Here is a 16,841-nt window from a genome sequence, read left to right on the forward strand (position 1 = left end):
ATGCCGGTTCACTTGAACAACTCCACCCATTGGAGATTGTAGATCCATTGGCGATGATCTTCCAGAAATTGATAGACTCTGGAGAGATTCCAGAGGATTGGAAGGTTGCCAATGTGGTTCTTTAGCAAACATCTTTTCTGTAGTCTACAAGAACACCAGAGTATTTTATGAATTTTGGGCTGCTGAAGTGCAACATGTCGTTGAAAATTCATTCTCTGCATTTGCACTTGGACGTCTTCCCTGCTGATCGTGGTGCCGTCAGTGACGGACACGGTAAAAGGTTTCACCAGCACATTGCGACCATGGAAATCGTCAAGTTTATTGTCATCTGACTGCACAAGTACAACTCAAAGAAACTGCATTTGTCAGGTTGTACTTCTGCATCAGATGACAATAAACTTGACTTGAAAAAGCAGTATCAGAGCAACTGGAATCCATCAATGCCGGCCGACTATTGTCGGACAAAATCAGTGGCAAAACATTTTTAGGTCAGCTGAAAGTTATCATAATCCATCCCCTACTTCTTTTCATGAAACAAACTTTTTTGAAAAAATTAAATCCGCTCTTTCCATCTGCTGGTACTTCTCAAACCTGGAAAGTAATCAATAAATTTAAAAAACACACAAAACGGGGCCACGCCACCATTATGAATAAATTATTTATTTTCATCTGAAAATGTTTAAAAAGTATAAACCTTTTCAACAATTCAACCATAATTTGTACTTTAAGCTTTTTTGGACTGTTTGTAGCTTTTAGTGTTTGCCACGATCTCCAGACTAAAATTTGTTCATAATTCATTGAAAGACTCAATAAGGAAGTACAATTGCAGCTTTACAAGCAGGATGTTTTATACCAAAACAGGACACCAAGGAAAAAAATGGACCAGTCCTCACATCATCTGGGGTTTCATCACTGCTTGCCCAGCTGTCACAGGCAACCAACTGTTCAGCAAAACATGACATTTTTCTCCTGATATTTTCTCTCTTTAAAAATAAGCAAGGCATCAACTCTGTAAAATCCAACAATTAATAAAATTTGAGTTTTTTTAATCTACTGCAATTTCAGCTCAAAAATCTATAAATATTTTGACAAAAAGATTAAATTATGAAATTTAAATACGACAAAAAAAAACCTTTGAAGCAATGCATTATTAAAGCTCTGGGATTGCTAGTGTTTGCACAATCAAATGGACCACTTTCAGATCTGGTTTGAGCATGGCAAGGAAGCCCAGAAAATTAACTGAACTGGGAAGAGGGTGCAAGTTTTTGTGGGGATTATACATTGTGAATCTGTTAGAAATAACCAGAAAAGCATTTGCTGCAGGCATTCATACCTTAGATCATAACAACCCTGTTGAAATAACTGCTCTTCTCCGTACCGAAGGACAAACTTAGCAATAAACTGTGGGTAACAGTAGAAAGCCTGCACTTCAATGCAACTCCATGCATTCCATTTAACTGATATCCTTTCCTACTAAATACAACTGCTAGATTATGTATATGCACCCGGCTTTAAGAACACCAGTGAATACAACTAAAATAGGAGTCGGGCAGGGATATGTCGATAAAGAAAAGAATATATTTCTGTTAATAGTATCAATAATCGTTTTAACCTACCGTGGCCAACTACAAGTATTAAAAAAAAAGCTAACAGCAAACAATTCTAATTTGGTGTTTTGCAAACAATCCTTTACCAACAGTTTTAAATTTAAGAATTTGGTAAGTTTTGGTACATAAATATTGTTATCAGTGCAGATACAACATTTGGGATACATCTCACTGGCTCCCTCCCCTCAGAGCAAGCTATGAACCTACTTTCTCAAAGGAGTTGTAGCTTGAGACAGGTTTAAAATGAACACTGATCGAAGAGGGAAGATAAAAAAAGATTGTTACTTACATTGCTCTATTCTTTTTAGCAGGGAATTGTGCCAGTTTTATAGTTGTTCAATATCCCAAGAACAAATTCAGTCATCTTTAGCTCACTCAGTCTTCTTTAATTATGGCCGACACACAGCAATTCTGTGTATGTTTTGTTAAGGTCCTACTTTATAAATATAGAATTGAGAGAGACAGGGTCTTCTCTTTCGTTCAGCAACATAATTACAATTTGCTGGGGGAAAAGAAATGGAATGTGAAGGTTGGTATCTGGAAGAGTTAGTGAAGGCAGGAACAGTAACAAGATTTACGAGACTTGAATGAGCAGGGCGCAGAGGGATGTGGAATTCACGCGGACAAGCAGGATTAGAATACATGGGTCTGATGATTGACAGATGCGGTGGGATGAAGGGCACAATTCTCACTATCTGCAGATACAAAAATTGTATGCAAGGAAAGAACAGGAAGTGGTGCAGATGTGCAGAGTGAAGCTGCAACTTACAAAAGCACTTTGGGTTCAAGAGTTCCCTGGAATTGCAATGATCAATTTATAGCATTTCCGTCTATCCATAGGAAGACTGATCCAAAACATGATTCCAATTACAAAAGTTAATCATCAAAATGTGGCTATAACCTGTGTATCGAACTCCATACTTGCACCTTCTATTGTAGGCATTGTATTTTCAATATTATGGAATTTTGCTATCAAGTTTATTTGGATTAAGAATGTACACAAATTAATCATTATACTATGGACAGGCAGGTCAGTTTGGGAATAAAATTAAAATGAATGCTCTATCATTAATTCATCATGTTCACAGCTTTAGTCTCCTTCTTCTCTTAGGGACAGTCTGGTCCGTAGGTTTTCTCTAGGAACATTATCCACAGCTCCACCAAACTATTACAAATCAGCCAATGGATTCAGCAACACATTTTATAGTCTGCTAAAGTTTTAGTCTCATAAGGCCTCATTCGGTGACAAGAAGCAAAAGCAAAGAGTTAGAAATCTTAAGGTTGGTGACTCAATCTTGAAAAATTAAGGAGTTTTAATTTATATTGTAGCAACTTTTAGTTACAATCAAAATGTATCTTGGGACAAGATCATTGTATGATATTACAAATACATTCTTGTTAAACCCCTGCCTCAATTTCTTGAAGGCCTCAGCTACTTTAAGTTGCAAGAGCATTAAAAGCTAATAATGCTTTTTGATAACAAAAAAAATTGATCAACCATCTTTTCTCTTTACCATGAACATTTTTCATCGAGACTTAGCAATTATGATGATGTAGTAATTATATTTTCTAATGACAAACAAAAGACCACCCGAGCATACTTTATAAAAGATAAAGGGGGGAGGGGGGGGGGGGGTTGGTGTAAAAGGTACTGTCTCAGGCATCTTCCAAAACTTCTGGCGTGCATGGTTTGCCCATGGATTAAAGTGCTATTCTTGGAGTTAACTGATGTATCAAACTTCTTTACATAAGCAAATGGTTATTCTCCAAAAACCAGCCTTAAAAGGAATAGATTTAATCAAATTTCACAAAATGGATGTGGGGTTTTTGCCACCAACTACCCTGGGCAAAATTAAACTTGGGGGGGGAAAAAAAATCACTAAAATTTAACCAAAATTTTAGCACTTCCTTGATTTACATATTCCTGCAGAAGACTCTCACTTCAATGGCATATTCCTTTCAGAATATAAAATTTGTCAATTCAAAACTGATGTCTCACTGCTGCCAAGACAAATGCATCTCTAGCTGTCACAATCTATACAATAACCTCATTGTACTATGGCCACCTGTTCAAAAACCTACATCTGCACATACTTCCAGTGAATCGTCCAATAAAAGATTTATTTAATTTGGCTGTAATTATAGTCGCTTTCCAAAATGGAAACACTACCTGTATCACCACTGGTGCGAATGTCTCATTAGAATCTGTACATTTACCAGTTTTATGCATCCATAGACATTTTTAAATATTTTTTAAACTTTTATTTTTCTAAAATAGGGTCCAAATTATATTTGCATAGCATAGTTCAGTTATCCTCCACATTCCTTCTGACATAACCTAAAACTGGTCTCATCAATCGGTTCGACACTACACGAGATCAACAGAGATAAAATGTCATGAGTTTCTTCCCCCAAATTATATTTCAGGCAAGAAACAATTGAAGGTAGCTTTGAATTTCACTTCCTCAAAGAAAATTTAACTTCAAACTAGTTATACTATTAATTATATTTGACCCTTTAGATCTTTTTTTATTGAAATTCAAGTTTTACCTTAGTGAATGTATCAAAATGGAATTGACTTGTTTAGAAAAAAGGCACTGTGTCTACATAGCAATTTGACCAGAGATGAATATCGAAAAAATTTACATTTCAATGAAAGTAAAATTTCTGTCAGAAATCTCTCAATAAGGGGAATTGAAGAGATGCAAGGGCATATGAGGTAAATCTCATCTAATAGCTTCTCTCCCTATTTTTCAAATTTTTGTCACCTGAGAAGCAATGTATTTTAACTTGTTACCCACAATTGAATGCTGAAGCCTTATAAAGGTTCTAGATGTCCCAATAACGTTCAGTATTCCAAATCTTAAAATGACTGCAGTAATGAAGTAATAATTGAAAAAGGATATACTTCATACAGAAGTAAACCATGAAACGATGGAGTCTGTGTTACAGTATCAGATGTGATCAACTCTGAATCACAATTAATGGAGGACCAAACAAGAAAACATTGGTGTAATTTTCAGACTGTACCTGGATCAGTCAAGTAGTCCATTCTCTGAAGCCATCATAAAGTTCAGACAATGATAAAAGTCTGGGGCCTAGAAACCTTAACACTACAACAGACCAACACACCTGCTTTGCATTGATTCAATTTTGGAAAAAAATTATGTTGCTACAAAATTTAGTTACCATTCTGCACAATTTTTCTTTTTTATACAGTAGTAACAAATTAAAGTTACTGCTTTTTTATTATATGTACAAATAGGCAGGTCACAGGGACTGATCTGGCTAAAGCATTTCTCAGTCCTGTTACCTGTCAAGACACTCCCTCCCTCCTCCCCCACCCCCCACCCCCTCCGATACACCGCCCCTTTTTATCCCTGGCTTCAAAATGCATGATAGGAAATGCTTAAGATGTCCATTTTTTAGTTATAAACACAGTGAACATACTTTATTTACTGTACAAGTACTCTGCATCCACAGCTTTGCTGCGTTTTCACCACACACAAGGTGTGGTCAACACTAACTCCTGCCCCTACTAAAATGTACATTGAGCCAATAGATATTTGCTGCTCTTGCTCCTGACTTTATAGCAACCTACCGCAAATTCTTAAGACGATTATAGATATTTTAGTACAACAAATGCCTTAAAGCCTGAAGGTAATATAAACCTTCTTGAAAAATTAAAAAAAATACAAAATATAAGACAATTTATACAACATTTAAAAACTTACAATAAATTAAGATGCAGGCATTTTTGGATAACTGCCTGTGGCTTTAAAACCCACCAAGCAATGAAGGGGGGGGAGGGAGGTGGGGGAGACAGACACCCTGGTGTTCTTCAGACCCACTTTTATGAATCCCTCCATGTTTTCACATGAGAACCGTCCCACAGAATCCTGCTCTCAATGATCCTCGCCAACCACACCCCTTTTTTGAGAGTTGATCCTGAATCCCTGGCCTCGCAGCTCCTGTACCTGGCCTACAACATGCTTGTGATGAAGTTGTACAGCTGTGTCAGCACCACAAAATGAACAGGGAGGCAGGAGCGGCGATCCTGAGTGGCAGGGTCACAGGTCAGCCACGAAAGAGCGTTGTACTGTTCGAGAACAAACCTGTCGTTTGAAAGAATTTTACAGTTTGTAACATCATTTCCAAACAAAAACTAAAAGAACTGCAATCTACAAGGTAGACAACATGCCGGCTCTTCACAGGCCTGCTAACATTAATTTTAATGAGGCTGCTAGAGAAATAACATTAAAAGTTGCACTGAACTCAAGCCCAAAATACATGAATGTTTCGCTTAATTACTAGTAGAATTCAGGACAGAGAAGCACATTAGTTGTTCAGCAAATCAGAAATGTGACTGGCCGATTTCTGTGGGATGCTGGATATATTCAGAACAGTTATGGGAACTTGGAGTGAAAGTTGATGCTTTTATTCAAATGACAAGTGGAATCTTTGATTAATATTTCACTGGAAATCTGCTGACTTTGTGCGACTCCAAAATAGTTATTGTCACATTAAAGGTTATTTGTATGACATTGCAATTCAATTTTTTTCTCTCAACTAAGTTTATTTTACTTTTTATTTTAAATCTGGTTGGAGAAATTGATCAGAAAGAATGTCAATTTTGCAAAATTGGCCTTCAGAATAATGCAGGGTCCCTTACCTGAGCACATCAGAGGTTTGGTTTGAATCGAGTGGGTGGGAGTGCTTACTGTGGAGCAATTCATCCGAATGCACTGAAGGCACATGGAGGTGCAAGGAGGCCTGCAAACCAGAAAATAAAACCAGTGATTAGAAGACACGCAGAAGGTGCAGCTCAACATAATACTGTAGGACTGAACGTCCCAATAGATGGTAGCAGTTATGAGCAGATGACAACCCCCTTGCAAAGTTATAGCTATGTTTGCTGACAGGTACTAGATTCCAACATGTTCTCCTCTCACTCATTGCTTCACTCAAATTCAATTAAAATTTATTTTTTGTAAATCGGCACAGGTCGGTTGTAGGTTGATTGGTGACACGGGATCATGGGCCAGAAGGGCCTGTTACCCCGCTGTACGTCCAATTTAAGTTTGTCACTAGGCAAGGAAGGAGCTATGGTTTCTCCTTTGCTGACTGCAGGCAACAGAACACAAACAGTAAAAATCAGACACCCTCTCCAAAAACTGGAAGACATGTTAGGAAAGACAAACTACAGCAACTGGAACACCACCTGTGCAATCGTCCAACACCAGAGCTAAAACACTTTATCAGGTTTTATTCCAACATTTTTTGAACAGTAAATATTAAAGTGTGTAAGAAAAAATTAAAAGCAATATTAGCTTAGTGTGTTAACTTGTTATGAGAAGCAAGCTTTCCTTAGTGAACTCAAGCCTGGTAATTTAATATCAACCACTAAAATATCCTGCTTGATGGTTAAGCAGATTCAAAATCTGCAAAATTTGTTTCTGCACAACAAAAATGATTGCACACTTACAAAAGGGGCAATACCAATTTCCTACTCGGAAATCAAGAATAATTTCCAAACGATAAATAGTGACTGGACTTACCTTGAGAAAAAGCGGACATTGGTTCTGTGCTTGAGGGCAGGCTGACCAAAACCAATCAGGAAGTGGCCCAGCCTTCGCTGTTGAGACAAAATATCCTAGTGCCAGGGGCTGCTGCAAAATGGTTACCTCATCATGAGACTCCTGGCGGTCTGTGCACTGTCCCTGAAACAGAAAAAAGCAAAGAGTTAGTTATAATTCTAGCATGTTGACTGTGGTTAACTGATAAAAGTTTCAAAGTTCTATATTTTTTAACATCACCTGGATTAATACTTCGGTAGAGAGAAAGCTGGAGTGCCCAATGTTTTCTAGGGATCCCTTGAAAAGACCAAATGCCCCTTTCTCATATCTTAGTTGCCCTCAAGAGAGTGGTTTGGACTAGGTGGTACAGCTCCATGGATCATGCTTAGTTTGAGAGGGTTCTAACTGCATGGCAATGAATAGAACAACATCCATGATATGAAACATGATGAAGAGGAATCATGAAGACCATTGTTGCTCTTCAACGTAAGAGGCCATGGTTTTCTGAGCTGCTACTGAAGTCTCAAGAAGTTGCTCCAAGTATGTCCTGTCGGCAGTGCACACTACAGCCAAGGAGCACCAAAGGTGGAGGAGGAAGATTTTCAAGAAGCTAGTAGACAAATGAGGGTAACTAACAACCAACCCACTTTGTTTCTGCAATTTAGGTACAAACTCGATGCTTCCTTAGGGAAAGTTTCTGCCTAAATCTTCATTTTTTGTTCTTTCTTTTTCAAGATGTTTAATAGTTTTGTCAAATAAATGTTACATAGGTACATGGCAATAAAATATTAACAAATCTTATACAGTAATAAAAATGGTATCGACATCTACGTAACTCTGAAAAGAAATTAAAAAAACATTATACTCATTATCAATCCCCTCCCTTCAGAGGTTTTAACAAAAACAGTCCACTATTAATACAAAAAGGTAAACAATGGGGTCAAAAATGAGAAACTAATTAATTTTACTAATTTTGAAAACAATTAAGAAAGGAAAACCACCATCTTTTGTTAAAAAAATTTAAAAGGAATGAGAGCAAATATTTTATAGATAACTACTGCAAAAGGAGCTTGGTGTGCAGTTATGTTTTGAAGGAAATACAGTAAACAACTCACTGTGAAATGTCACTCGTGGCATAAAAGCCACAGATTTTAAAAGTCCGAAAATCTGGACTGCTCGTGGATTGGTTTGGTCCAGATTTTCAGGATTCTCAGGCAGTACAGCTGTGGCATTTACGCAATGCGCACAAAAGCCAAGCCTTTTTGGAGAAGTCTGGATTCTCAGGTGGTCCGTATTTCAGGCAAGGCTGGCATAGCGGTTAGCGCGATGCCTTTACAGCGCCAACAATCGGGACCTGACCTGGGTTAGAATCCCATGCTGTCTGTAAGGAGTTTGTATGTTCTCCCCAAGTCTCCATGGGTTTCCTCCCACCCTTCAAAAGCATACTGGGGTCTAAAATTGGACGACATGGACTCAAAGGGCCTGTTACAGTGCTGCATGCCTACATTTTTTTTTTAAAAAAGAGGAGTCTGGATTCCCAAGTGATTCAGTTTTCTGGCATCTGAATTTTTGGATTTTACTGCAAAGTTCTTGTGGAAAAAGTTCAATTCTTGGCGGATTTCCAACACCACATTGTTAACATATCAGCTCAGAGATTTTCATTTATTACCAATTTTGCCCAGGGCAATTTAATCCTGCCACAGTTTGGCACCTGATACATTTCTCTGGTGTTACAATAAATGTCAAGGCACATCATAGTTACTTAGAAAACAAGCATAAACTGAGAGCAGTGAGGAACAGACAAGAACTTTGAGACCTTTACAAGGAAATTTCAGAGAAAATCTGGAGATGTATTTATTGTCCTACATTATGATTAGGAAAACTCATCCATGACAGGGGCACAAGGTCAAATTAGTGTTGAGGCTGCAGATTTACTCTTCCATTAAAAGTAGTCAGAAATTGAAAATGCTCCTATCGAGTGGAACCTTTAAATTGTCACTTATTATTGATGAATCCTGATGGATAAACCATCACTTCTGTCGCTTGGGAGGTGATTTACAGGAATATTGTTGCATTTTTTTAAAAATGGCTACTGATGTAGGTACAACAAGTTTTACCTTGCTCGTGTCACCGCCGTGTGGATAATGAGAGCCTGGTGGTGTGGGTGGAGATGCTGGCAAGTTTATTATTAAATCATCATCTGGATCCAGTAATTCAAAGATCCCAAATTCCTCTGCAAATTCAAATGAATCATGAGAACAGTGAAATATAATTTTCAAGAACAACCTGATCAGATTTTAACCCATTTTGAGTTGCCAGGAACTTGATGGGACTTTGCTCCTTTCCACTCAGTCCAAAAAAAATATAGCTCAAAAGCAGGAAAAAACCCAGATCCCACAAACAAGCTTTGGATTGATTGATCAACAGGACATAGTGAAGTAAAACGTTCAAACTTATCAGACTGTCTCCCAAGAATCTTCAATCTCCAACACTATACCTTGGATAGCATTCCTACCGTTCCCCAAGATTAGTTAACAAGGATCATGTTCGGATACAGGGATTTCCTGGTTTTTCTCAGCCTGCTAATTAGGTCAATGAAACAGCAGTCATTTATTATAAATTTTAAAAAGCTGCCCAAACCCATTTTCAAAATCCATAACCAAGCTACCATCCAATGAAAAGGTAATAAACAGACAAAACCAAAACTTTCATGCCTTACTCCTGACTACTGTAAAACCAATGAAATCATCAACCTAAATTATGGAAAACTAATGCACTGGGAAGCAAAAGCAGGCAACACTAACCAACATTTATTTCGTAGTTCCCAGTCTGCACCTGCACCATTGCCGAGGTTGGGAACACCAAAATGTGGGTACATGAAGTATCCTGTGGTGTGCTCAGTTGCGATGTCTGCATGTTGAGAGATGTGCCACGACCAAACACCGATCCCACTGACACAGAGTCTGCAGCAACAGAAAGCATTTAGTCTTAAACCAATGTTTGAAGAGGTTGGTTTATGGTTACGTTTTCAAAAATTCACCATAAGGTTACATTAATCTTAATGGATTCATGATAAGGTTGATGAACTAAACCGATTCTTATCATTCACAAAAGACCTCTAACTATAAATTTAAAAAGCTGAACATTTCTGATAACTTGCAGAGATCTGCAACATATTCATTGCACAAAGACTTGAACTCCTGGTTTTCATTTATCGGGCAGAAATACTTAGCAAACAGCAAATTATGCACACATCTCAATGTACCATAAATAACTCTATGGTTCTATTTGAAATTGGGCGCTATTTGAAAGCGTAGGAAATTCTTAGCATCCTGGCCAACATTTGTGTCTCACCATCAAAAACAAGTCGTCACTCAAGTCACTCCTGTTTCCCAGATAATCCAAGGTTACTTCCATTAATAGTCATTGCAATTCAAAATTTAATTTGAGAAACAATATCAAGATGTTTCTATAACTAGTATATAAAGCACAATTAGTTATCCAGTTACTCAAAAAAATATCTATTTATACTATAATTTATGCTCTTTCATTTTCTCACCCATTAATATGGGGTGTAGTTGCAGGGACCTTCGGGATACAGTGGCTTCAGTATCACGTTATAATTGATCCAAGTGATCAGATGGAGATGCAATTGCTAACAAATCACCAAGATTTTCACCCAACCATATGGATTCTGTGCAATCACTGTTATTTCATATTCTCAAATTTTATTAAGATGAAAATATCCAAAAGTATTGCAGTGGATACAGTTAGGTTACCCTTCAAGCAGATAGATCTGATTTTTTTTTTTAAATCAAAAGAGCTGAAAATTGCCATTTTCCAGCAGTCACCCAATTTGGAGAGTATGGACTTCTTTAATGACAACCTTTCCAACTGAAATTCCCACTGTTGTGGATAACTCAAGGTAGTGGTTACAAGAACGAGTAGTCTGTGTTGGATGACCACTTAACATAGTTTTCCAGTAACGAGGGGAATAACCTACTAAACGGTGGATGTAATGAAGCCTCCTAGTCCTTAGCATGCCCATGATCACCCACTTCCTTGTATTTCAATTCTAACATTTGCCCTGGTGACACAGATCCTTTGTCGTCACTCAACTCTCTGACAATGACTGAAAAAAATCTTTGTGAGGTACTAACAACTCCCAGGGTTTGAGAGGGCAAGAAAGGCTCCTAAAAGGGCTTTAGGCACTGAAGGCTTCCTCATCGTGTCAGAGGTTTATATCTGGGCTCAGGTTGCTGACAGTTTGAACAGAACCGGAGTCTTGTGCAACTGAGGGGAGCGCTGGAGGTAAATTCATAGACACTCAGTGACTCTGAGGGGGCTCTCTTTTCCTTCTCTTTCTCTGATTGAAAGGGGCACCAGGCAAATGCTATGGCAGACGAAAGGCAATTCATGCAATATTACACTTCTGTTTTACTACATGACAATAAATAATATCTGATCTGAAATAGTATCTGACTTTATCGGGACACACAATTATCACCCATTTTCGCAGCATTAAGTAGTGACGGACTGCTTTATCAACTGTGGGGGAAAATGTTGGTAATGACTCATCTTGATTTAACTCATCTTCCGCTTCTCTGCAATTGAATTCAGAGAACTGAAAAAAGGATCAGTACTTCCTGTAGAATGTAGAGTACCTGCTGTACCAATTTCAGTGGTGAAGGGAAAAAATACCAAATCAACAGCTGACGGTGGAGTCACCTTGCCTCAGCATTACTCTGTAATACCCTCCCTTAGGCCCACTTACGTGATCAGTCTAATTGGTCTAATAAAGCATCTGATCAATTACAGTCAGTTGTACAGTAAGAAGCAGGTTCCTTGGCCCACCAAGTCCATGCCAACCCTTTTGCTCATTTACATGAGCCATTTGTTCACACAAGGACAGTATCCTGTTCCTTTCCCATTTAAGTGTCTGTCAATTGACTCAAATTGTACCAATTTCACCACCTCCTCCAGTAGCATGTTCTAGATATTAACATTATTGGTGGGAGTCTTGGTACTAGATTCAATTAGAGATTTACAACACACAAAGGTATTTGTGTCTGTGCAAGATGTTTGGAAGAGATCATGGTTAGTCATACAACCCCAAGTTAACCTTGCAATCCTCAAACATCTGTCCCAATTCCTATCTTCAAGATGTCTGTAAGGAGTTTGTATGTTCTCCCTGTGTCTGCGTCTTTCCTCCGGGTGCTCCAGTTTCCTCCCCCAGTTTAAAATGTACGGGGTTGCAGGTTAATTTGGGTGTAAGTGGGTAGCATGGGTTTAAATGACTAGAATCAGTTTCTATCATTCTGTAAATAAAATTTAGAAATTTAAATTTAGACCCAACAACAATGAAACAGCATTCCCAGTCAGAGGATGTCACTTGTCACTGTACTTGCGAACAATGCCTGCTCTTGCCTTTCTGAAGCAGAGACTGTAATGCTTGAGAAAAAACTTGGCTAACTGCAGCACCAATAGTGAAGGGCCTTGTTAGTGCTGCTTTCTTCCAGGCAAGTAAAAAGTACTTCATTATATTCCTGACCAATGGTTTGCAGAAGTCTGAAAGCCTTGGTATTGAGGATGGGAGTCATTCACCACAAGGTATGGATGAACTGAGTTTCTGGGCAATAGTGATACACAGGATGAGATTCAATTTAGTAATTCCACTGAAGATTAAGGGCAGGTGGTAAAGCCCTCAATGGATGGAGTTGGCCAGCACTGGGGTGCCATGACAAATACTTGTCGCTTCATAATTGTACCTGAAACGTTAGCATGAAGGCACAGACTGCTTCACTTTGAGTGTTGCAATGCAACGAAACAACTTCACCAACTTCCCACTTCACACCAAACAATGGAAGTTTTTGATGAAGCCATTGAGAATGACTGTGATAAGGAATTTCCTTAATTGTCTTCACACCAATTGCATACTATCTTTCCAACAGCTTTCAAAAGTTCAAGACTGCCTGATTCCACTTGAACTCTATCTGCCACACACACTCAGATAACTTTTCCCTCTTGATAATCAAGATGCGCCAAATTAAACTTCGTTATTTTTTACCTATTTAAACTTCCACCTTTTTTTTGACGGATGTTTGAGGTTCCCTGTTGCATGAATTCCAGATAACAGGAATTTTACTGAATATTGTCAGGTTTTGCCATCAACAAACTTTGCTCTATTCTTGTATAGGTGGTCCCCAACTTACAAACTATGCATCTTACCACCGTCCATATATACGACCGAAAATAAAAATACTGTATAAATTTTTTAAAATAAAGAAAAAAGGTGTAAATATAAAAATTGCACGTCAGGTCCCGGGGATCCAAGGACTGTTATTATGATGGACCGACCGATAGGGTGGTGGTCACAAGCCAGGAGGGTGCTGCAACACCATTGCCGCCGAATGTGTTCCATTTTCGGGACTCCAAGACTGTGGCGGAGCCGGTGTTCAAGGTGGGAGAGGTGAGCGCAGACCCGGAGTAACAAACGTACGACATGTCCATTTCGAGATCCAAACAATCAGAATAGAACTCGGATGTATGCCAGGAACCACCTCTACTCTCTGAAGTGACAGCGCCAAAACCTATTGCCCAGTCAGGCAAAAGTACACATGCAAATTATGAAGTCAAAACATCAAAGAGAACTGAAATGAGAGGAAAGGTTCCATTTTGATACTTCAGCGGGTAAATCAAATGATGCCTGTGTAAAATTACATCAGCATGCATTCACATACTATCTCTCACAGTTGCAAACAAATCATTCACTCTAAATTTATAATGTATTCTCCAGAAAAATTCTTACCAGGCATTATCACAAAGGATCCTTGCGGTTCCATTGCAACCAAGCAAGCACTGAGGATGCTTGGAGAATCAGCTGCAGAAATACCACACATCCGACACGTGTCCTTCAGGTGCCGGCTGAGGGACTGCAATGTGCGACGGCCAAGCAAACAACTCCAGTCTGCAGGAGATTAAGATCAGCATCAATTGGTGAGAGGGAACTTGGAAACACAAACATGAACTGGAGATCAAAAGAATATTTCTGCTCATGCTCTCCCATCATTTTGCAAGTCCTGCATCATTGTCTAGAAGTTGCTATTGAGGATACTGGCAATGTTTTAGGCTTGCATGACACCACTGCATGCAAAAGTAGAAACAAACATTCAACTCTGTATGTCTTTCAAAGTCATTTCATTGCCATAGCTAATGAGGCTTTTTTGAAGTAAAGTAATTGTTGTATTGTAGGAAAGTTCAGCAACAATGGGACAACAATCAGACAATCCCTTTCAAAAAAGTGAGCTAAAGGCCACAACACTGGCATTAACATTGCTCTCTTTAAAATCCATTTGGTACCATACTGCTTCAAAACTAAGTTGGAAATGTAGCTTGAAACCACTAACTTCAGACACAAAGCAGTGAATACACTCAACCTAATTATAGCTGTCATAAAATTGTAGATATTAACCTGTATTTAATGCACTGAAGTCTCCACTAAACCACAATATTTTAGGGGATATCAATACAGCCTAAACTAACTTGAGAACATGTTAAGCAAATTCAGGATCCAGTCTGTTTGTACACAGCAAAAATGTTCTTGTTCCCCATTAAATTTCCCTTGCTAGACTGTTAATTTATAAAAAACAGTAAAAATGAGAATGAATTCACTGCCATTTATTCAAGAACAAAATACTGGACATGCTGAAAAACTAAAATAAAGAGAAAATGCAAGAAGTGTTCAAGGGTCACGTAACATCTGTGGAGAAAGAAACAGGTTGATGAAATTTCCTGACAAAAAGGTCATCAATCAAAAATATGAATTCTGTCCCTCCAGACACTGTCTGACCTGTTGAGAATTTTCAAAGATTTTTGTTTTATTTCAGATGCATTGACATTTTGACATTTAAATGCAACTTTTTAAAATCTTTGATTTTGCATGAATTAAGGAAATTTAATGAGGACAAGTGTGTGTGTGTGTGGGGGTGGGTGGGTGTGGGTGTGTGGATGGGTGAGTGTGGGTGTAAGTGGGTGGGTGGGTGTGGGTGTGTGGGTGGATGGGTGTGGGTGGGTGTGGGTGTGAGTGGGTGTGGGTGTGAGTGGGTGGGTGGGTGTGGGTGGGTGGGTGTGGGTGTGAGTGGGTGGGTGGGTGTGGGAGGGTGGGTGGGTGTGGGTGTGAGTGGGTGGGTGGGTGGGTGGGTGTGGGTGAGTGGGTGTGGGTGGGTGAGTGGGTGTGGGTGAGTGGGTGTGGGTGGGTGTGATCTTCCAGCCTTTTTATTTTATTGATCAACTTTGCAAAACTGAAGATATTCCTCGTAAATATTAAAAGCTGGAACTTCAAAGGTTGGCAGCTTCAGATCTTTTCAGTGATTAAAACATATCACATCACATCCTGTGCTTTATCATAAAGTGTCATTCAAATCATAACTTTGCCTTTAAAAATTCTCTCTTATTGCCGTTTGTTTACATTCATTATCTGTTTACAATTATTTATTTGCTTGTTTTGCACCACCAATGTGGTAATTTTGCCTGACCTGTAGGAAAAAGAATCTCAGGGTTGTATATACTTTGACAATAAATCTGAAATTTGTAGCTCATCTGAATCAATAATTTCAAATCTCTTAAAAGAGTGTAGGTTTCAAATACTGGACAAGTTTTAAGGCAATTAATCAAAACTTCTATTATTAAACCAATCCATGCCTGGGAAAGAAACAAAAGCCAGAAATATATTCTATACAATCAATACTGAAGTAGCATCAGTAAACTGGTATCAAAAACCCACAAATCCAAAAGTTATCAAAATATATTACCAGTTATCCAATAATTGTACTCATGGATAATCTACAGATTGATTCGATACATTGATCAACAGTTGCGGAATATAAATGTCAACCTTCACTATCAAGTTCTAACTTCCAAACTCAAAATGTAGGTTTCTTCCAATTTGTTTGATTCCCTCTCAAACAACTGAACTTCTTGTGACCTAGTCTCTACATGGTAGGGGGAAAAAGCTAAACCACATGATTATGTTAATCTTATAAAACAGCATATCATCAAACTTAGAGAGCAAATGTTCTTATGAAAATACATTATATGGTTATTTCATGTGTGCACGTATAATGAGAATGAACCCTATTAGTCAGGGTTCACATCTGGAACCAATACTTCAAGAATGAGAATCTTTTGCCAGTTAAATAAAAAAATTGCTCAATAAATACACAATGTGCCTGTTTGCAGAACCACAGAACTCCAATTCATTTTACCTTTCAACTCTCCATGTCCTATTCTCCCAAGACGTCCAATGACAACCCTCCAGGGCAGTGATGTCATTTGCATAATACCCAAACACCAGTCCCAGAGCTTTTGCAGACCCATTCTCCTGGGCGAACCTTTTCGCCTGCGAGCCCTGTCAAATAAAACAAATCACCTCTTCAATTAAGTAAAACTGATACACTTAAAATGCAAGTAACAATAATGGCCACTATTCTGGAATCAAATTAAGGACCAAGGCATGGATTGGATCGGTAGCCAGCACCATTTTACCAGGGCGACAGTAGCAAATACCAGAGGGGAGGAAAGTTTAGGGGAGATGTCAGGGATAAGTTTTTTTTAAACTGGGAGTAATGGGTGCCTGGAATCCATTGACAGGGGCAGTGGT

At 38.5% G+C, this 16,841-nt stretch overlaps 1 protein-coding gene across 4 annotated transcripts in view; it reads right to left on the bottom strand.

The window, feature by feature from the left end:
• Nucleotides 1-4,967: 4,967 nt before the first annotated feature.
• Nucleotides 4,968-16,841, bottom strand: part of med13a (mediator complex subunit 13a) — a 177,269-nt gene continuing 165,395 nt past the window's right edge. For all 4 annotated transcript variants that reach the window (XM_069911718.1, XM_069911717.1, XM_069911716.1 and 1 more), the window contains 7 exons: nucleotides 16,447-16,589; nucleotides 13,992-14,150; nucleotides 9,988-10,146; nucleotides 9,301-9,416; nucleotides 7,166-7,327; nucleotides 6,280-6,380; nucleotides 4,968-5,722 (listed from right to left, as the gene is read on the bottom strand). In XM_069911718.1, coding sequence (XP_069767819.1) covers nucleotides 5,590-5,722; nucleotides 6,280-6,380; nucleotides 7,166-7,327; nucleotides 9,301-9,416; nucleotides 9,988-10,146; nucleotides 13,992-14,150; nucleotides 16,447-16,589 — 973 coding nt within the window. In that variant the 3' untranslated portion in view covers nucleotides 4,968-5,589. The remainder of the gene's footprint in view (nucleotides 5,723-6,279; nucleotides 6,381-7,165; nucleotides 7,328-9,300; nucleotides 9,417-9,987; nucleotides 10,147-13,991; nucleotides 14,151-16,446; nucleotides 16,590-16,841) is intronic.

Source organism: Narcine bancroftii, chromosome 14 (assembly GCF_036971445.1).
Source record: "Narcine bancroftii isolate sNarBan1 chromosome 14, sNarBan1.hap1, whole genome shotgun sequence".
Taxonomy (NCBI): Eukaryota; Metazoa; Chordata; class Chondrichthyes; order Torpediniformes; family Narcinidae; genus Narcine; species Narcine bancroftii.